Genomic DNA, 21,812 nt, shown 5'->3' with positions numbered 1-21,812 from the left:
CAACTGCAATCGGGGGGAGCGGTTCGGATTTTTTTGAGTCAATTTTTTTTTTTTTATAAAGAAATAGGGAGTGATCCGGGCCGTTCATTAATGTCTGCACGGACAAGATGAAACAAACCAGGGAGGAGAGCAACACAACACGTAAGAAGAGCCAATAGAAAATCGCCAATTCGGTCTCAATTTTTTTTTTTTTTTTGTCTTGAGAAGACATCCACAACAATAAACATATTTCTCCCAAATATTTTAGCACTTGCCATCTAGTCATGTATAAAAAATTTCACTGCTCAAATATTTAAATATTTAATTAATTTGTATAAAAAGAATATGTGTTGAATAATTATATTATTTTGTTATTTTTACAGATCCGATAAAACAAGAATAATTTTGACTAGAAAATGAGAATCAAATTATTCGTAAAGATGTATAAAGTTGATTTAAAATGTATATAATATTGAAGAAAAACATGAGATAAAATTCTACTCACAATTAAGATCAAATTGAGCAACATGTGAAAATGATGTCAATGGAATTACTGTTTTACCAAGCTTGAATGGTACCAATGAAATTACAGTTTTACCAAGCTTGAATATTTTGACCATAACTGTCAAAATCCTTGGTAAACGAATAATAAAATTTACCACAATTCAGAAAACTTAATTATGAACAATATTTGTTTTATGTGGAAGCATCAAATCGGTTGAGAAGATTGTCAAAAATGAAGTGAAAGATGCAATAAATATTTGAGTTATTCACGAAGAAAAATTGCATCAATTATATATAAAAAATATATATTTTATTTTTTCTTGTCTCCCCAAATCGACATATAAATAAGAGTGTATTGTGATGGAGGAAAACATCCCTCATTTTATGAAATAACTTTGATATCATAATTTTCTTTCTTTATTTCTTCACTTTAATAAAATTATCATGTTAAGTATATATTTTAAATTCTTCATTTCTATCATGGGTAGCAAATCTCCCAAAATTGATATGAAAAGGTGAAGCTCTTGGTATCATAATAAAGTAATGATCTTTAGTTATATTATTTAATCTTTATTAATTATTTAAATTTTTTTAGTATCTTTTATTAAGGAGTTTTATACCCTACTTATACGAGGAAGTTTTGATTTATTGTAACTATATGTTACACTAAATTATTGGTATTATTTAAATATTAGTTTGATATTACCAACAATTTAAATGGTTACCTTGATTTATTATATATGAATATTATCATAATATTAAATTCTTAGTACCATTTAAATGTCAGTTTTATATTATCAATCATTTAAAGCGGTTACCTTGATTTGGTATTTATAAATATATAGCTCTATAAATACTTGACAACATTAAGTTTTTATGTAATTAATATATGAATAAGAGAATAATATAATATAACGATATAAATAATGATTATTTAGTATATTAGAAGCATTTTACAAGTGGATCCCAATTATGTTCGTTTATTATAACTTTATTTAAATATCAAGAGTGAATCATCTAATCTCGACTATTTAATTTAAAATTTTGATCAAATAAAAATCAGCATTTAAGGCTAAAATAAATTTTTATAAAAAAACAAAAAGACATCATATTTTTTTCTAATGACCTTAGCCACATATGACATTCAGACTCACTGAATTATACTGCTTGTGGACAACCTGCTCTTGGGAGTGTAACAATCAAAGTTGTGACACTCATCGACAAACTCTTTAGAGATAAAATTGGCCACGATGTGGAAGTATATGTGGATGACATTATGATCACGACAAGAGCATTCAAAGATCATATCGCTGATTTGGAAGAAACCTTCTTTACTCTTCAAAATTACCGACTGAAGTTGAATATGGACGAATGCACTTTTGGTGTCAAACAGGTAAATTCTTGGACTGTGTAATTACTCGAAGGGGTATTGAAGCCAATCCGGAGAAAATTCAAGCTCTGGCCACTATAGGATCACCGCGAAATATCAATGAAGTGCAAAAGCCGAGGGGGCGGATTGATTTGTTCTTTATATTTACTTTCCGACCGGCTAACACACCTTTCTTTTCTTGAAAATTTCCGAAAAGTCTCTAATTTTGAATAGAGCCCAAAAAAAGAACAAGCTTTCCAAGAGTTGAAGTTTTATTTAGACAAACTCTTTGTCCTGAAGAAGCATACCTGGGTGGGGGTGTTATATGTTTATTTGGTTGTCACATCCCGAGCGCTTGGTCTTGGTCTGAATAGAAGGTTCTGATCACCAACCAATCTACTTTGTTGGTCATGCTCTGAAGATGATCGAAGATATGATATCCATTGATATCTAACCCAAATGGCCCTTCCTATTGAGTAGAAAAGAAAATAGGACATCAAGAGAAGGACTGTTCGTTTTTTCCTTCTACACAAAACTTTGTACAAGAATTCTTTCTCCCGATCCTCTCTTAAAATATTTAGAAGATGACGAGATCGATTGTGTGTTGAGAGAAATCCATTAGGGTTTTTATCGAAATCATCTGGGCAGCATGGATCTAGCACGAAAAGCCCTACTGGCTAGGTTTTTCTGATCTACTATGAAGAAAGATTATATGTCCACTGATGAAGAAGTGTCAAATTTGTTATCGACATGCTAATTTGTGGTGGTAACCAGTCGATCTCATGAAGGATGTTGTGTTGTCGTGTCTCTTTGATCAATGAGGTTTGGAGAGTGTGGGACATTTTCCTATTTCGATTGAGCAAATAAAGTTTTTGTTTGTAGCAGTCGATTTTTTTTCCACGTGGATAAAATTCGGACTAAAAAGAAGTGTTAAGTTTCATCTAAAAAACATTGTATGTCGCTTCGGCATACCAAGAAGACTTATCTCGAACATTGTAAGGTAGTTTTGTGGGACAAAAGTACAAGGTGCGGAGAACTGAAGATCGAGTAGGTCTTCATGTCAGTAGCCTACTCGTAGAGCATCTTATGTCACTGAGCATCTTAGCCTACTCGTAGAGCATCCTATGTCACTGACAGAATTCGAGATATTCTAGGTTTGTCAAGACCCCTATATCAACAATGTTTTAGAAGATATCTGGTGAAATATTGTTCACCGAGTGTAAATCTCATTGTGAAAGGTGATAAATTCAATTTTATCCAATACACGAAGAATGATCTAGAACGATAACAAATGAAAAACATTTCTTATGATTATGTTGTGGAAGCTTAATGTAAGCTCAAGTTTGCACTAGGTCTGAGATTGCATTTGTTGTTGGGATGTTAGAAATATATTAGAGTAGTCAAAGTTTAGACCACTTAGAAATTTGCAAAGAAAGTAACGAGGTACCTTCAAAGGACCAAAAACTATATACTTATGTCATACGAGTTATACACTTGGAAGTAATTGACTACTTTTATTCAGACTACGTTGATTGCATTGATTCACAAAATCCTCTTCATGATATATTTCATGCTAGCCGATGGAGTTGTATATTGGAAAAATGCAAAGCAGATATTGATTGCTACTTCCACTATGAAGTTGAGTCCATATCTTGTTTTGAGGCAATCTCACATAGTGTATGGTAGAAAGTTTCATATCGAGATTAGAATTGTAGATTTTATATCTAGGCCATTAAGGATATATTGTGACAATTCAACATATGTTTTTATGACTAAAAATAATAAAAGTGTTATTCGAAGCAAGCACATCGACATTAAGTATTTAACCATACCCATAAGAAAACATATTAAAGATAAGACAATGGTTATCGAACTCATTAGCACTGAATTGATGATGGTCGATCATTTGACTAAAGGCATACCATTATCGAAATTTAAGGATCATACAAAAAGAATGATGCTTAGTTCTTTTATGTAGTTTTGTTGTAAGAACGATAATGAAACTATGATGCGATATTTCTCATATGTATTTTGTAAAATTTCATCGATTTGAAAAATATCAATAAATTTGGAGCCCGAATAAACATAAGGTTTATTCATTAAGTTATACATGCTTGAGAAACATAATATATTCTGATACATGAAAAATAATACTCATTTTTAGAGGACTTATCGTCATGATTCATGTTTTTGTTTTCTCTTATTGTGAATGATGAATGTAAGAAAAATGTGTAATTTGACAAATCATGTTGTGGCCAAAATCGAGACAAAAAGAACACATGATCGAGTTACCACATTCTGAATTCTAGACGAACGATGCATGTGTTGTCTCAAATTTAGACTTTTGAGACATGCATGCTCGTTTATTTTTTGACAACCAGGCTCCCTCGTTTACTCATTAATGGTATTAAAGTGCCTATAAATACCAGAATTCGAGGTTCCTAAACACAAACACACACATTAAGAACAACATCACACCATCTGTGGAGGTTTGGAGTACTCATAAAGTTTCAAACCGAATCCGATTTAATATTAATGTCGAATTTAGTTCATTCTGAAACTGATTATATCAGTTCCAAATTAAACGGAGCGGTTCAAGATTAATCCGGTCCTCAAATTGTTTAGGCAGTACCACTATGTTATGTATCCACAAGTTAACGAACTCAGGCCCAACTTCAGTTGAACTCAGGCCCAATAGTTATTTCTCCTCCAGAATCCACTCCACCATTTTCGATATATACACACGTGTAATATATATATTAGGAAAAGATGCACATGCAATGTATGTGTTATTATTATTTTTAATTTGATTAAATAATATTAAATAATTAACATGAAATTATTTTCGATTTAGAAAATTGTTCGATTTAAAAGGGAAGTTTTGTTTTGATTTTTTTATATTTAAAACATGGAGTGATTTGAAAAGGTTTTTAGTAGAGTAAATAAGGTAATTATAGAATTAAAAATTTTGGTGTCCTCAAAGTTAGTTATTCTAATGCCCTCACACTTAATATACATACATATATACATAGTAGATTTAAAATATGGAGTTATTTGAAAAGGTTTTTAGTAGAGTAAAAAAGATAATTATGGAATTAAAAATTTTGGTGTTCTCAAAGGTAGTTATTCTAATGTCCTCTCATTTAATATAATAATATATATATATATATATATATATATATATATATATATATATATGTATATGGATACACATTCTTTCCTCTCTTTATGCCATCTACACTTGAAATTCTGTTCAATTTCCATTTGGAAAAAGTAGGGCACGCCCTTTTACCATATCGAAGCTTCGGGTCAGTTTTCGGCCTTGTATTGATTTAGTTTTCGGTAATCATTTACTTTGAGCTTGCTGTTAGAATTTTATGAGTATATGAATGGCTAATTTTTTTTCCTTTTTATGTTTTTCCTGCTGTTAAATATAGTTCTTAGTTTTTCAGCAACAACTGAAGATGATTCTGGAATTGGGTTCCTGTTAGTTGTTGATACAGCAGGAAAATCCTGGTTTTTGTCCTTTTTCTTCAGAAAGAGGATAATAGCTGAAAGTCCGTGTTTAACATGTAGTAGATTTATTTAGATAGCAAACAATGGAAAGTGGAATGTCGGATAGGACCCCAAAAGTATTTTGGTTTTCTATGTCAATGCGTGTGAAAAAGCAGCCAAAATGATTGCTTGACCTTGTGAGAGATAAAAGGTGCGAGCGGGGGAAGGTTGCTGGGTCACTTGCTCTTGAGCTTAAGATATGCTGACTGTTGTGAATTTTTGTTTCGGTTCAAATGAAACGATGTAAACAATTAGAATTTTGTTTGGACTTGAAGTAAGATTTAGATGGTCAAGAATGATGTTTATGCATTCAATGGAAATATGAATTCATGTTATTTCTCTTGAATTGAATGTAGAAGATATTTTACTTTTGTTTGCCTAGTCTGTTTCTTTTTCCTTGCATGATTCGATAATGGTATATGTGGTTCATTGACTTTTGCCCAAATTAATCGAGTCAAGAATAACATAGGTTGGAGAAGCTGTTGATAGTATAAATGGAATCTGGCCAGCTTGAAATTGGTGGTACTGCCAAGAATTTAATGGGAGCATATCCTGCGGTTGCCAACCCTTCCATCCCAGTTGCCCAGGAAGAACATTATGGAAGTCCAAAGGTTGCCCCTCAACTGGCATCACCTGCAAAGAAGAGGACGAGCACAGTTGACAGTCATTTTCCAATTGAGAAAAATACACATCCAAGTAATAGCTCATTGCTCTTCTGTTTCCACTATTAGTCTGTTCTTTATTTTGAATAATGTAATTACAGACATATATTATATCTGTTATTAGGTTTACCTGTCTTGTTTTATAGATTTCTGTCTTTAGAGCAGCAATTATAAAAGGAAGGTGTATGAAGGAATATGCTTCAAATTTTAACATAGTCGATCCAATTTCATATAGAGTGCTTCTTTTTCTTTGGGGTGTATTAATTTTGGGCGCAGGTGCGGTGTAATATGCTTCTTGGAATCTTGGAAATAAGGATCAACTATGCAACTTTATCTGCCAGTCTTTTGAATTCTGGAAAATCAGTATGAGAATAATTTGAAATAATGACTTCATGGCACTTCCGTTAACAGTGGTTGTAACATCTTTGTGGTTGTGTCATTGATGACTTCTGATTGATTAAGAGGGTTACAGATTTTGATATATTCCCTATTTTGCCTTGTAATTTTTTCTAGCATGCGAGGAAGCAGGCTGAATATCTGACATCGTATGCGAATGGTTTCTTATGTGTAGAGTGGTATCTTTTAACGTTGCAACTGAACAAACTGTTAAAATGTCATTATTATATTTTCAAACACAATATAAATGAGTGCACACTTTTTGTTAGCCTTTTATTGTAGTAATATTTTGATTGTTATTTTTGTTTAACTAATTTGGAAATCTTCTAAAAATGATATTGTGCATACCTGAGTGAATTTCTTGAAATCAACAGGATATTTTTCTGATGCAAGATTCTTCATGTTGGCTTTCTTGAAGAAAACATCCTTAGGAATTTTTCCTTAATGATCTCACCGATCCTAATTTTGAATGTGCATATATACTTTGTTATTAGATTTTAATACTTATCAATGCATTTCAGGTGTCTCAAACTGTTATTTCTTCAAGAGTCGCTTGCAAGAGTATGCTCAGAAAGCAGGTATTCGAACACCAGTTTATGAAACTATCAAGGAAGGTCCTTCTCACGAGCCTTCCTTTAGGTCAACTGTGATTGTGAACGATGTTAGATATGATTCTCTACCTGGTTTTTCCAACCGCAAAGCAGCAGAACAATCAGCTGCCGAAGTTGCGCTCATGGAACTTGCCAACTTAGTCGATATGAAATTTGGCATCTCTCAACCAGTGGTAATCATCTTCAATTAATTTGCTATATTTATTAGTTTCTGCTAGTAGATATAGCGGGGCTAATATGTCCATTTGCTTATTTCTTTAATTAACGCTGTTTTGGCTAGACACTGCATCAGCCATTCCCATCGACCCATTGGTTTTTTTGGGTTTATGTTCTTGTTTTCATCTCGTTCATACCTGTTGGAATTAGTTTGAAATAAAAGGTAGGTTGATTGGATAGCTTGGAAGTAAAAAATCAGTGTGTAGGATATAGGGAGCTCTTTTAGTTATTTTTTATCCCCTATGATGTTATCGAGTGATAAGATTACTAGAGATCGTACAAGAAAGCACTGTTTGAAGATCAAGCTTCATTCTGGTAGGATGCCTTCAGTCAACTCACGTATTTTGTTATTATTATTGACTTATTTCAGAAAAGCAAGAATTGTCGAAATTATATTATGTTGTGCTCCTTGGCCCTTGCTTCACCCTCTCCTTCTAGAAACACGTTGGCTGCATAATTTGTTAAAAAAATCTTAGATGAAGGTGACCATGTAGATATATCCACTTGAATATTGCCACTTTGTTTGATTCGGAACTACTACTTTTCCTTTGCATTACTTTCTACATATAGTGGAGTGTAGTGACTCCAAACTACTATTTCGTGTCACGGTCATATAGGTTGGATCTTGTGCAGAAAAAAAACATAGCTTTTTGAGTTATGAACCAACAATTATATACCTTAATATATGTATTATAGGTTATACATTACTTCGTGCATATGAATGTTTTGTTCTTGCAAGAAACTTGTGATGTTTATAATGAAAATCGGATCATTCAACTTGTGAGATGATGCAAAAGAGGTGGCTTACTTGAGCTCTTTGTGTGCTATGTTGGGAAGAAGTGGAGACTTAGAACCACATGCTTTATTCATTGTCCTTTCGTGAGCTGTCTTTGGTTCAGAGCATTGCAGGAGATGGGTTTTGGTATGAGTAGTTCCAAGATCTTCGCACTAGCTATTTGCTGCAGATCTTGGACGTGAAGTCAGCGGGAGGGGTAGAATTTTTTGGACGGTGGTAGTTCGTTGTATTTGCAGTTCTGTTTGGTTGGAGCGGAATAGAATGATTTTTTACAATCTAGAAGAGTCGGTTGATAAATGTTGGTACAAGATTAAGACTCGAGCTTCTAGCTGGATCGAGAAGCGTATAGAGTTTAAGAATTTTTGGATCTCAAATTTATTAAGATATTGGAGATATATATATGTTGTTAATATAATGAGGGCGTATATTTTTCTTTTTTCTTGTGTGGATCACTTGTCCACTCCTTGTAATTAAAAGCTTTTAATTATTTAATATAATATTGTTTCCTAAAAAAAATTGGATCTTTCACAATCATAGCTGTTACAGCTATAATGAATAAAAATGGAATTATTTTCCTCTTCATAATCGATAGTCCTTAAGTATTTTTATTCTCCCCTGTGGTAATTAAAAGTTTTCTTCTAGTAGTTTCCTTAGCTCAAAGCATCATTTCAATTGGAACCTAAAAACTTGGACCCGTGTTTTTTGTCTATTTAAGTAGTGCATTTTATATCTGAAATTTTGGTTTATACATTCCATAAGGTAATCCCTTGGCACATAGATATCATAATTCATAAACGATTAAATTTCTGAAAAAGATAAGATTGATCAACAAAAGATCACTTTATACCTTAACTCTGATGCTCATTCCTTTCCATTTTGGTTCTCTTGATTGCTAGTCGCAAGGAGTGTGACCTTGATATTTGGTTGTATATATCAGCATGACACAGGCTTGTGTAAAAACTTGTTGCAAGAATACGCCCAAAAGATGAACTATGCAATCCCGCTGTACGAGTGCCATCTGGATAACCAATCGGGCAAAAAGCCCATGTATTCTTGTGTTCTTGACATTGGGGGTATCAAGTACATAGGGGCTTCTGCAAGCACAAAAAAGGAAGCTGAGATTAAAGTTGCCAGGACTGCCTTGTTAGCCATCAAGTCTACAACTTCTGCCTTTGAAGATGAGGTTGGGTACCACACAGTTGTTCCACATAAAAAGAAAGTGACTGATCTTGGAATCAGTACTCAGGAAACTGCTGCAGCGCTCAAACCAAAGAAGGGGCGTTTCAAGAAGCAGTGGAAGAAGAAACGTGCTATCGAGAAGTGTAACTTTATTAAAGGTAAGATGGCTATTGGATTGGAGGCGAATTTGAATTGTCAAACCAGGGTTGAATCTGCTGTAACTGGTGCTGTTAATTCCCAACATATTGTGGTTACAGATAACTTGGAAGTCAACATGGACAGACAGGAAGTTTTACAAGCGAGTGTTGCTGATGCTGTTAGCTCCATTGTTGAGACACCCGTCGATTCCCATTCCCAAATTGAGACTCCTGTTACCCATATGGGGATGCCTGTTTCCGAGATAGAGACTCCTGCTGTTTCCCATATTGAAACCCCGGTTGGATCAGGTGTAGCCAATGCTGATAGCTTCCAAGAACCAGACTCTGGACTTGCTCTCTCGGAAACTATGTCTAGATTTACTCGTCCAGAAACATGCAACAATAATCTGGAAAAGCCTGTGGTTTCATCTGATGAAGGACTTCGAAAAGACGGAGGATCAGCCTCCACTTATGTGGAACCCTGACATGGGAATCTGTTAAGGATCATACACTCTTCTTGGGTATGATTAATTAATCATCTAAATTTATTGCTTTTGTTTCTCTGCACATTGTTTCCAAGAAATTCGGTGATCAAAAGGATATTTTGAGGATTTGTGGATCGATTCAGAGCGGGTATTTGATTCATCTATTATTGGACTGTTTATTGGATACAGACGATGCTACTGGAAATGACACATTGTAATGTTATGTGATGCCACATAATTTAAATTTCAGATTGTTTCTGCTTCAATAGTAATCCTAAATCTATCTTAAATGCATACCTCGCTATATTCTTATACTTGTGATGTATTAGGTTGTCATGGGAGTCAAAACCTCAAATCACTCCCGAAGCCATGATATTTAACTATGATAGTCCACTTCTTGTCTGTTTTGTTTGGTCACTTTAGTTCTTGAATCATCAATTTGATGTTGTAATAAATGAAAAAAATAAAATCAAATCTAAAATCAAATTATGGGAATTTCTACCATACTTGAATCATTCAAGAAATGAAAACGATTTGGGAGCACTAATAAACATAAAAGGATTTGCTAAATAAAAGAATGCTACATGCAAGAATTTAAGAATTGACTTGTTGCAATGATTAAACTAAGGAAATTAGTGAAGTATATGAGAAGTGTCGGATGAATTTTTTGATTAAATTGTCCTTGTAATTTGCTCCTTTCACAACTCTCCACTATTTGAGTAGTTCGATGTGTATTATCCACATGGTGGTTGAAGGGTCCACTGTTGAAGAACATGGCTTAGTGTGTGGTTTAATTGGTTAAAATCGGTTGCCAAAGTGTGGGCAATGCTTTAATTTTTCATCCAAACAGAAAGCATCAACATTTTATCATAATGTTTGCCATGCTAGAGTCAAATCAAAGAAAAGAACAATGCAGATGCTTAAACGGCTAGATAGCAAAGATCATAGGAAAAACATCCAACATTCATGGAGCCAATGCTGCCTCCTCTGACGCTAACGATACTGTTTTGCAACTGAACTTGACAAGAAACAAGCAAATTCACCGACATGCTTGACACTATTAATACAAATCACTCTCCCTGTGAGTGTGAACAACGCAATCGGAAGTCGGGTAAGAAACACAGGCCAACAAGTATCCTGCCTCAATCTGATCATCATCAAGAAATGAGCCATCAGATTGGTCAACACGACCCGACACCATTTTCCCCGCACATGTGGAGCATGCACCAGATCTACAGCAATATGGAAGTTCGAGTCCTGCACTTTCGGCCGAGTCAAGGAGGTAGGCATCATCAGGGGCCTCAAACTCAGTTTCCGTGCCATCTGGGCCGATGAATTTTATCTTGTAAGTGGCCATGGCAGTTGCTCTATAACCAGGACTGGGATTTCAGGCCGAAGGCTTTGCTGATTGATTTAACGGACCCTAAAGAGGATGGGATCTTCACGAATGAACTTCTCATGTTTTTGGTTGGAGGAAAGACACTGATCATGCAGTTGATCGGAACCTTGGCAGTAGCCATGTTCTCCTGAAAAAAAAGATGTCTCAGTTTAAGATTGTACACCTAGTGACGTGTAAAAACAATATAATAAAAAATGAAGGTCGAAAGACAGCAAAAAAATTTGTTTAATCGAGTTTCTTGATGATTCCATAGTTACTAAGATATGCTCAGAAAATGGACAAAGACAAAAAGATGAACAACAATCACAATAAAGAACAAAAAAATCTAGTCATTTTTATAGGACTGAAGAAGAGTAGGTAGGAGTGAATTCAGCTCCAACGAAAGAAATCTCCAAACACTTCACAGCAATCATCAGTGCCCCTGGTTAGGAATCAGATTCTCCTGCTGACCACCCTTGATTCTACCACTGTTTTGAACTATCTTGTATAAAATTCAGCTTTTTGACAAAGATAAAGTGGATCAATGTGGAATTCAAGACTCTTAGTAACTCTACATTTCGAAGAAGAGTATCATTAGTGTATTACTGTATTTGGGTGCAAAACACAAGTTTTTACTTTGAGCACCAAAAGCTGGTAAAAAATGCAGCATTAATACCCAAAACTTGCTGCGACGAGTATCGGAAAAATCTGAACAATAACATCAACTTTGAAAACTTGAAGTTGTTATGATTAAGCGTTGCTCGTCTAATTTTACGCAAACCATGGTCAGGAAAACGACCTAATAAGAAATGACCAAGATCTTTAAGCCCAAAAGCAAAGTTTATCCATTTATTGCTGCATTTTATCCATGTGAAAGATTGCTAATTTAACATTTCACATGGATAAACTTTTTTAAATCGAGAAAAGCACTGCGGTCTTAAAAAATTGGGTCGAGTCCTCGACTCACCTCGGGGTCGAGGTTGGTCGAGCTCTTTTTTGTGTCAAGCGAAGAGCTTGTTTTCAATTTATATTAATTTTTAAAAAATATCTGTGTCGTGACCGTTTCGTGAAATTTCATGAGAACTGGAACGACGACCTCCACGACAGTCTTCGCGACCGTAATTGCGAACCATGGATCACACCTTTCAAACAAGAAATACAACAAAAAGTGATGCGGATCCCAAGTACCTACTCACCAAAATCTTTTCAAGAAATGAATACCAAACACTCAAGTTTGTAAATACGCATCAAACAAACAGTCACATCATCATAATGATAGTTCTTCTGCCATTAAGCTTACAATGAAAGGAATCCCACAAAGAACACAAGGAAAACAAATGAGTAAATCACACACTATCAAATAAACAAAAATAAATAAAAAATAACACCTCGACTCTTCTATTTTTAGAAAATTATGAAGTGATCTAGGATTGAATCCTTACAGAACTCGAAGATCCAATCTTTATCTGCTGGTGTCGGGATTAAACAAGAAAACAAATTTTACAGAGTACCTGAATTTGTTTGAAGATAAAGGGCCCGATTCTCGCAAATGACTGCTGATATATATATATATATGTGTGTGTGTGTGTGTGTGTGTGCGCGTGTGTGTGTATATATATTGAGTTCTGTAGGAAGAATTTGATAATGGGAGTAAATGATCAAAGAGAAAGATACCCAACGCTGCCAAACAAAACCTGCGGACGCCCCTAGATTTCGCTTGCTCCATGGTTTTTAAATTTAGAGGGGCTACGCCTACGTCTACATGGTTTGGTATATGCATGGAAGACGTGTGTCCACATGTAAAATCTATTTTGTTGTTATTAAATAATTAGTTAAAAAAGATTTCGAGGTATGCATGTATATTTGATAAAATAATTATAAATTTGTATAAAAATAATAGTCATTTAGTTATATTATTTTGATGACAATAATTTAAATTAATTAAAAAAACGTAGTTACGTGATTATAATTGATTCAACGAAATATACAGACTAATATATATATATATATTGGTGTGTTGTGTTATAATTTTAGTCCGTATATACATATATATATATATATATATATATATATATATATATATATATATATATATTGGTGTGTTTATATATATATATATTTTGATATGCTGCACACCTATGTGAACACCGATGAGGTGACACTCACCCATTAGATGCGCAATTTTTCAAGTGTGCACGATAGGTGTATATATATATATATATATATATATATATATATATATATATATATACTAATTACTCTGCACAAATGATGCGTGTGTGTAAAATCTTTTTATCATTATCGATGGATTAAAGTTAAATTTGACAAATTATGGGAGGATTAAATTGATATTTGAATGGTTGAAATAAAAAAAATAAAAATAAAAGTGTTTGTTGAAATTTAAAAAGAAAAACAAAAAACAAAAGTATAATATTAGTATCATATAAGGGTAAAATTGAAAAAAAAAAATTGGTGTCCTCTCTAAGTAGTTATTATCATGTCATCGCATTTAATAATATAGTATAGAAATATAGATATAAGAGTAAAATGTAATATATTAAAATTATTTTTTATATTAAAATTTCGATAAGTTTATATGTAGAAAATTGTTGGAAGTTTGCAAACTATAAAGAAAATTATAATAATTATAGGTTAGTTTTGAAAATACGACTTGAATATGCTAAATTTTATTCACAAGATCATCTTGTTTTATTAAATTGATAATTATAATTAAACATATTTATAATTTTAAACGGTAATTAATGAATTTTTTTAATGCTGAAAAGTGGATAAACTATGATGGTTAGGTATAATTTATAAATTTATTAAAATGTATTTTTATGTTATTTCTTATTAAATGAAAAATATAATTTTTAAATATGTTTGTAGTTATAACAATAATTAATATGGGTAAATATCATTTTAGTGCAAGAACTATTGATAAATTATTACATAATTATTGTAAATGAATTACTCGATACATAAACTATTTATGATTGACAAATTGATACATGATCAAGCTAAAAAAAATCAATTTTATCATTACCCTAAATTGCATTTTAGTTCAATTACCAATAATAAATTCAATAAGATGAACACTTTTTTTAAGATTATATATTTTTTTTGATTAATTTTTTTAAAAATAATTTTAATAAATAATTATCAACTCAAATTTACAACTAATTTTTTTAAATTGAAAAAAATATAATAAATGAGTATCTGCCCCCAGAGGATGTAGGTATTGTTTTTGCATGACCGGAACAAAAAATAATCATCATTTTAGTTTTTTAAAACTGGTATTTATATGTTGGAATTTGAGAAATACTCAAAATAAAATTATAGATAATGAAATGACAAATGTTATGTAAAAAAACCTATGACGTGTGACGGTCGAAATACCGATACGAAAAAATATGAAATCTCATTCATTCTCGACTTACGCAACTCTAATGATAGAAAGTTTCGTACTTGATTTAGATATTTATGATAAAGTTTTATGGCTTTTCGACTTATACTTTACATTAAATTTAAACTGAGTTTTGTGGCTTTTTTAGATGACATGTGACGCCAAAGCACCGATATGAGTTTTTAACTCATTTCCTTTTTTCTTTATAATATTAACCCATATTTATTTCTATTTTAACTATCTAACTTCTCGACCTATTCCAATACCAATTTAACACCATTTTTTCTCTCACTTTATAATATTAGCCCATATATAGTAGGTTTCTTGTGAGACGGTCTCATGAATTTTTATCTATGAAACGAGTCAATCTTACCGATATTCACAATAAAAAGTAATACTTTTAGTATAAAAAGTAATATATGGATAACCCAAATAAGATATTCGTCTCACAAAATACGACCCGTGAGACCATTTCACATAAATTTTTGTCATATATATATATTGAGATTACTTATTTTTCTCCTCTTTGTTTCAAGTTGACACACACATGTATTCACCGCAGTTGATTCCATATTTACGATTTACAAGTAATTTCTCATCTCATATTCCATACAGATTCAGAATAGTATTTTTTTTTCAGTAGATCTGTTTTATTTTGATTTATAGCTTGTTTAAATTTCATATTTTCTTTAAAAAAATCAAATTTTAAAAAGATATATATATATATATATATATATATATATATATATATATATATATATATGTATATATAACACACATTACACACCTTATATTTCAATTTCCTTCTAGCCATTTTCTTGTTCCTCCAAGCTTGTAGAGCTCGATTCTAGCTCTATTGTACCTAGCTAGGAGCTCAATTGAAGGTATCCCCAAAGCCTAGAGATTCGAATTTATACATGGAATTCGATTATTGGTATAATATTTGATATTTGTTTTGTTGGTGGTGGTAGGTTTAAATAATTTTGCAAATCGGAGGTAACTAAGAAATTAAAGATTATTTTCGAATTTTAGTCATATATTTGAGATTAAAGTCTAAAAAAGTTTTGATTTGGAATCACAAGTTGGTGTTTCGATTAAATTGAGAGAGTTATGTTTATTTTTCTGAAGCTGCTCAGCAGTTGGAATTTGTTCGCAAACAAAATGAATCCATTGTATTCAATTAAATTCCAGGAGTAAAGAAACGGAGATTTTGAATTTGGTTTCAACTAAAAAAGACTTGGATGATCAAGTATCTATCATTTTTCAATTGACGAAACTCCATTTGAGTAAGAATAAGTTGACTCGTTCACAAGTCTAGATACAGAGCTGAAAAATGGAAAATGGTAAACTTGGTATGAATAAGAGTCGAGTTGAATGTTGAGCAAAATAATCCAACTTTGAATATTTGGAAAATTTGATGAATGATTTGAATTGTTATTGACGATTATGGTTATTCAAATGGATTAGGCCGAAATCTTAGAAGTTTCAAGTTGATCATTGGGCAGTTGACTTGGTGTGGTATGTTACAATTCGGTTTCGTAACATACGATGGTAAGACATAAATTACGTTTTAAACATGTTTATGTGTTGTTTATGTGTTTTGTGGATTATGTGAGTTCTTAAATGTCTCGTTGATTTATATGTTTATTTATGTGGACATATTTTATGACATTTCGGTTAGGGCGTGATATTAGGACATATATTTGAGTCTAATCGTTCTGTTAATCGTTATAGTTGTTCACGACACTCGTTTTATATATTGAGATCATGATGTGGCTGATAGGCCTATATTGAAACACTTGAGACTGTAGATTCGATTGAGCAATCCCGCCTATTAGTGCAGCCATTCAGGATGAGCGCCGAGATTGTGTCATCTAGTTCTGTTAAGTTGTGCTATCCTGTTATACCGTGACAGATGTGTGGAGACCGAGTCGTAGGTGTTTGTATTAGCATCACAGCGTGTAGTCTATTATTGTGGGTGTTGGTGTTAGCATCACGACATACATGACAGAGCAGCTTAGTCGTATGACGATGTATCTTCCATGTACGTTTTTTCTCGAGCAGTACTTCTGTTGTTATCATATCGTTTATTTGCTCCAGCTACCCGTCATTATGGAGCTCAATTTCATGCATTGCATAATTTATTTTATATTTGTTTATGTATAATTTATGTTTATTTTTGTTGTTTTTTAATTGTTTCATACCATAATTCTAAAATTAGTTGTTTATGGCGGTGGGGGCTACTATGTTTGTTTTTGGGCATCATGGCAGGTCACGAGTAGTTTTGTAGCACAAGGGGAGGGTCTGCTAGTGGAGCTCGTGATTGAGGTTGGGTTGCATTGCTTCTGTCGGTTTGGAGTCTTTCGACTAGTATATATATTGAGATCTGATTATTATTTCTTGTTTGGAGTTAGTTCATGTTGATTTTTAGTCTTGTCGGCTTATTTGAACTACTGTTTGTGGATTGTTGGATTATGTCTAGTCGATACTTGCACGTGATTGTTTATGAATTTTTGAATTACACGTATTTTAATTTTTTATATGTCATATTTATGGAACTGCCATGCCGAAAGTTTTTTTATAGACCTTAATGTTCATTTTAAAATATTTAAAATCAATTTTCGCTAAATTTTTATTTTAATAAATATTATTTGATAATTAAATTGTAACTATAATAATCGAGCATCAGATATGCCTTTTCTTCATTTATTTGATATAATTTATTTATGTTTTTGGTTAAAATATTATCTAGCGTGATATGTGTTACATTTGCAAATTGCAATATATTTTCACATAATAAAAATTTATATCAAACAATTATGATATTTATTTTAGTCGGCCCAAACAATAAATCTTGGTTTCATTGAACAATCACGTATGAAAAAACTCACTCATTTTCAATCTATAAATTTCATAATAACCAGATTCCCGAATTTCAATAAATCAATATCAAATTCGAAAAACTAAATTGGTCATTATTTTTATTTCCATCGTCCAAATATAATATTTTTGAGTTCTTGTAATATAAATTTTTTTATTATATTTTTATCAATATGATAAAAAAAAATTAGTTTTATATTCGAATTGATAATTATCAAAATATAATTTTTAAATAAATATGAATTTTTAAAAATTAATCAATAAACCAAATTAAATAATCTAAAAAATAAAAATGCATATCAAACTGAATTTACAAAAAAAACTCTCGATCGACTTTTTCACAAGTCAATTTTGTGAAATATCTCTGACCCAATTTGACCATTAAAAATATTATTTTTATATCAAAAATATTATTTTCATTATATATATAGACTAAGTTGACATATATATGTACTTGAATTTGTTAATGGTAATAGATAACAGAACTTAAAAGTAATCAAGTTTAAGATAAAATAAATTTTTATTTAATTTGACCGTATATAAATTTATAGTTTATGTACCAATTAAAATATTAACAATAGTTCATATATCAATTTATTAATAATTCATATACCAAAATAAATTTTACTCATAATAATTTAGATATCCAAATCAAATCATAATCTGAAGTAGAAAATAAAAATGAAAAAACGGGAGTGATGTAGAACGAGTTGGTATCTCATGTGGAACGATTCTCCATATCCCTTTCGTCCAAGAAGACAAATGGAAGCCCATGTTTAATATAGAACTCCCGCAAGTTAACCATTATGTTATCTTTTAGAAAAACACATTTATCTAAGGGCCAAATATAAAATATAAAGTTTCTGTAAAGATTAAAAATAAGCTTTTTCATTCACTTAAAATCACCTAAATCAGGTCCCTAGTATTACTTTTTTTAACCATAAAAGAAAATGACACCTTCTTGCCCACATTTCGACCTGTCTTCTTGCCCACATCATCATGGTAAAATACTAAATGAGTAAAGTAGAGTTTGTTGTCTCAAAACAAAAAAAAAAACAATCTCCATAATCCATCTTCCACATTTCAACTTGAATACAAGAAAACTGATTTGATCTTGAAAATTAAACAAGAATATCACCTCAGAACACGCGTTGTGGCTTCCCCATCGTGCTCTTCAAGTACAAGCACCTCACCTGATTGACAACAAAACGGCCCTTCAGCAACCTTGGCAATTATAAGGTGAAATAACCATATATATGACACATTTAGGGTAAAATATTTTCAAGCTTCAACAATATTTTAGAGATATGGTACATGTAAAAAATTTTATTCCATCACCATGAGCAAACATTATAGCTAATGTTAAGAAAGATATATTTAGATGGCTAAAATATAATGGAAATTTTTGACTCACATTTTGCCAGTTTTTCTTCAAAAGAGAAACTAGGAAGTTGACACTCATTTGCACATTTTGGAAAATTTGTTTCTCTTCCATGTCACAATTTCCAACAGCAACTCCCATGCAAAGCACCTTCTTCAATTGGAATTTGACGGTTGCCTTGGTCTCATTCACCTTGGATTCTAGAGATTCTTGGTGGGACACAAGGGTGGGAAACTTACCTGCATTTTCATACAAGGCGACTTGAAATTTGACTCAATTTTATGACAGAGGTTATCACCATTGGTCAAAAAGGTGTTCACAAAATATGATGATGATCATCATCATATAGAAGATAATCTCTTACCTACTGCTACACATACTCGAGTTAAATCCCAGAAGGGTAAATTTTTTCACTTACCTGCCTTGTTAAGACCAGGGCCCAAGAGACGGGGAATTTGCTTGATAACAGCTTCTGAGGCCAAAAAAGCATGGTACTTTTTTGCGAGCTTCTTGACCAATTTCTTGTTTTTGTTCAATTTCTTCAGAGCCTCCACATCCATTGATTCCAAACCAATTTTCTCGGCCTGCAAATAAATACGGGGTTAAGTGAAATGAACAAGATTGCCATAGAGAACACGTGAAAATTTTTACACCCTTAGCAAGGTAAATTGTATACCTCTTCCACATGCTGAGCATCTCCAAGCATACAGACTTTCATTTTGGGTCTTGGGATGTGAGGCAATTTTACAGAACCACTGAATCGCTTGTCCTTCTGAGGATCGTAGTTCTTCAATCCAATCTGAAGCTCAATTGTCTCAGTAAAGTTGCGCTTTTTCTCCTTAACATCACTTGTTATCTGAGAAATGGCTTCCCTCACAGCATCACTCTGAAGTTTACTGCAAAAGCATTACAATCAAACCACATAAGCATTCACAAATAGATGTGCCAATAATCTCTGTATGAACCTTAAACACTTCATTTCATCTTGAAATAAAATCCCTTTTGTTTTCACAATTACAATTATAAACAAGGGCAAACCGCGAACCAAGCATTTGCTGAGGGTTAAAAATAAGCAAGCATGTATACCACCCGAGTAAAAATTCAGATTTAAATCAAAAGTTTCGGCTAACGACCATCCCCCCAAGAAAAAGGTGGAATCTTGGCACCATAGGTAAAAAGAGCAGCATAAATTTAAACGAAACAATCAAAGAGATACCATAACTCATATCCTTCAGACCACAGCCAACACCATAAATGATTTGGTGAATTCAAGAAAAACATATAACCGGAGAAATTTCTCAATCAGAATGCCAAAAACTCAAGGAGATCAAACAGAAAACACAACAAAGGATGAAAATATTTGCTTACGAACAACACATCCAAGCATATCCTCATACATTGCATCACTTAAATCCTCTTAAAACTATTAAATGGGAAATACCAAGTATAGGAGGATTGATTAGGAATCATACTCGATGTTACATAGAAGTAAGAGGAACCCATTACACTTCACTATCAAAATAAACGAAAACTACAGATAAAACAATTCAACGAACCTCATGATTCAAGAACTTCCACCCCTCCGAATCAAGGTCTGCTGCGTATCAGCAAAACAATTCCACAAATTAAAAAACATTAAAATCAATATCCCTTCAATGAATTTACAAACCAAATACCTCTACAACTATATATACGCGCCTGAAGAAAGATTGTAAATGGTGGAAGGAAGTACCTGAGCAGGGAACCAAGATGAGTGTGTGCTAGAGGAAACAAAATGGAAACAGCAGAACATATAAATGTGGAGCTACAAAACCCTAGAGCATGTCAATTTGGGCCACACGATTACAGCCCATATGATTATATTAAACGGCCCACTAAATATCGGGCTATCGAAATCAAATTTTTTGGAGCCCTTTTCAAAAAAAAAAAAAAAACAAGAAAGAAAGAAAGAAAGAAAATGACCAGAATTGTAATTGGAACATATTCAGTATTTTCAGTTGCGGTTGGTTCGGACAATGAAATTATTGAATGATTGGTAAACAAATGACAAAAGAAACGATTGATAGGGAAATGTAAACCAACCTTGACGAATAGACTATTAATACCTAGGTTGTGGAAGAGTTTATTTACCCAACTTTAAGCACACATAATCACAAATATCAGAGAGAGCGTGGTTTTGTTAAAAACGAACCAAACATGAGACAAAACCCTAAAGAACTTACAATCTCACATTATTACTCAAACAAACACAACCTTAAAGAATACTTGCACGAGTCTCATATATGTATATTTTTTAAGAAGCGATTTTTTTTAGTACAACATCTATAAATTAATAATCTCCGTAAAATAACATTTTTTCTTAGTCCCGATTTAGTTCAGATTACTAAATTAATAATTTCGATAAATTAATAAGATAATAATTTTTCAAATGTTCCTTATATAAACTTATGATCTCGTCGATATCATAAATTAATTAATAACCAATAATTATTTAAAGTTACAAGCATTACAAGGGTGATTTAATAAAATATGAAATAGATTGGTGAAATTTATTTGATTAGTCAACAAAATGAATATTATTTTGTTACTAGACAGATGTCAAGTTTTTAATAGTCTACCTAGTCAATCAAATCAAATGTCGTAATGTCGGAAACTTGACGTACGAGAACTTATCAGGATGTCACACATCCCAGTACTGTTCTCATTTATTCACGCTTAACTCAACAAACTGGAATATGATATGATGTTTATGTCATATTGATTTACAATCTATCACAATTTGGGCCGAAGGTAGGGAAATGGTAAGGCTGATATGTAAAAGATATGAGGAACACAAACAGATAGACACACACTTTCCCAAACTCATGGATCTAATAGC

General features: G+C 32.3%; 2 protein-coding genes and 1 pseudogene across 5 annotated transcripts; 1 reads left to right on the top strand and 2 right to left on the bottom strand.

Moving 5' to 3' along the window:
• The first annotated feature begins 5,047 nt into the window (after positions 1-5,047).
• Positions 5,048-10,155, top strand: LOC140834076 (double-stranded RNA-binding protein 1-like). 3 transcript variants are annotated; one of them, XM_073198700.1, is made up of 5 exons: positions 5,048-5,160; positions 5,877-6,103; positions 6,987-7,249; positions 9,026-9,425; positions 9,525-10,155. In XM_073198700.1, the coding sequence occupies exons 2-5, from the start codon at positions 5,902-5,904 to the stop codon at positions 9,887-9,889; spliced, it is 1,230 nt and encodes a 409-aa protein (XP_073054801.1). In that variant the 5' UTR covers positions 5,048-5,160; positions 5,877-5,901; the 3' UTR covers positions 9,890-10,155. The 3 variants fall into 3 exon arrangements, with proteins under 3 accessions (XP_073054801.1, XP_073054799.1, XP_073054800.1); XM_073198698.1 differs by having other exon boundaries at positions 9,026-10,155; XM_073198699.1 differs by having other exon boundaries at positions 5,070-5,194; positions 9,026-10,155.
• Positions 10,156-10,751: 596 nt separating this feature from the next.
• LOC140833422 (uncharacterized) lies at positions 10,752-12,830 on the bottom strand (annotated as a pseudogene).
• Positions 12,831-18,400: 5,570 nt separating this feature from the next.
• On the bottom strand, positions 18,401-20,778 carry LOC140834075 (large ribosomal subunit protein uL1z). 2 transcript variants are annotated; one of them, XM_073198697.1, is made up of 6 exons: positions 20,667-20,778; positions 20,491-20,528; positions 19,611-19,830; positions 19,353-19,518; positions 18,968-19,173; positions 18,401-18,746 (listed from the first exon to the last, which is right to left on the bottom strand). In XM_073198697.1, exons 2-6 carry the CDS (start codon positions 20,493-20,495, stop codon positions 18,693-18,695), a joined length of 651 nt encoding a protein of 216 aa, XP_073054798.1. In that variant the 5' UTR covers positions 20,496-20,528; positions 20,667-20,778; the 3' UTR covers positions 18,401-18,692. The 2 variants fall into 2 exon arrangements, with proteins under 2 accessions (XP_073054798.1, XP_073054797.1); XM_073198696.1 differs by having other exon boundaries at positions 20,491-20,531; positions 20,667-20,774.
• Between the last annotated feature and the right edge of the window lie 1,034 nt (positions 20,779-21,812).

The sequence above is a fragment of the Primulina eburnea genome, chromosome 6, assembly GCF_022965805.1.
Source record: "Primulina eburnea isolate SZY01 chromosome 6, ASM2296580v1, whole genome shotgun sequence".
NCBI lineage: Eukaryota > Viridiplantae > Streptophyta > Magnoliopsida > Lamiales > Gesneriaceae > Primulina > Primulina eburnea.
This window is presented reverse-complemented; position numbering and strand designations above follow the sequence as displayed.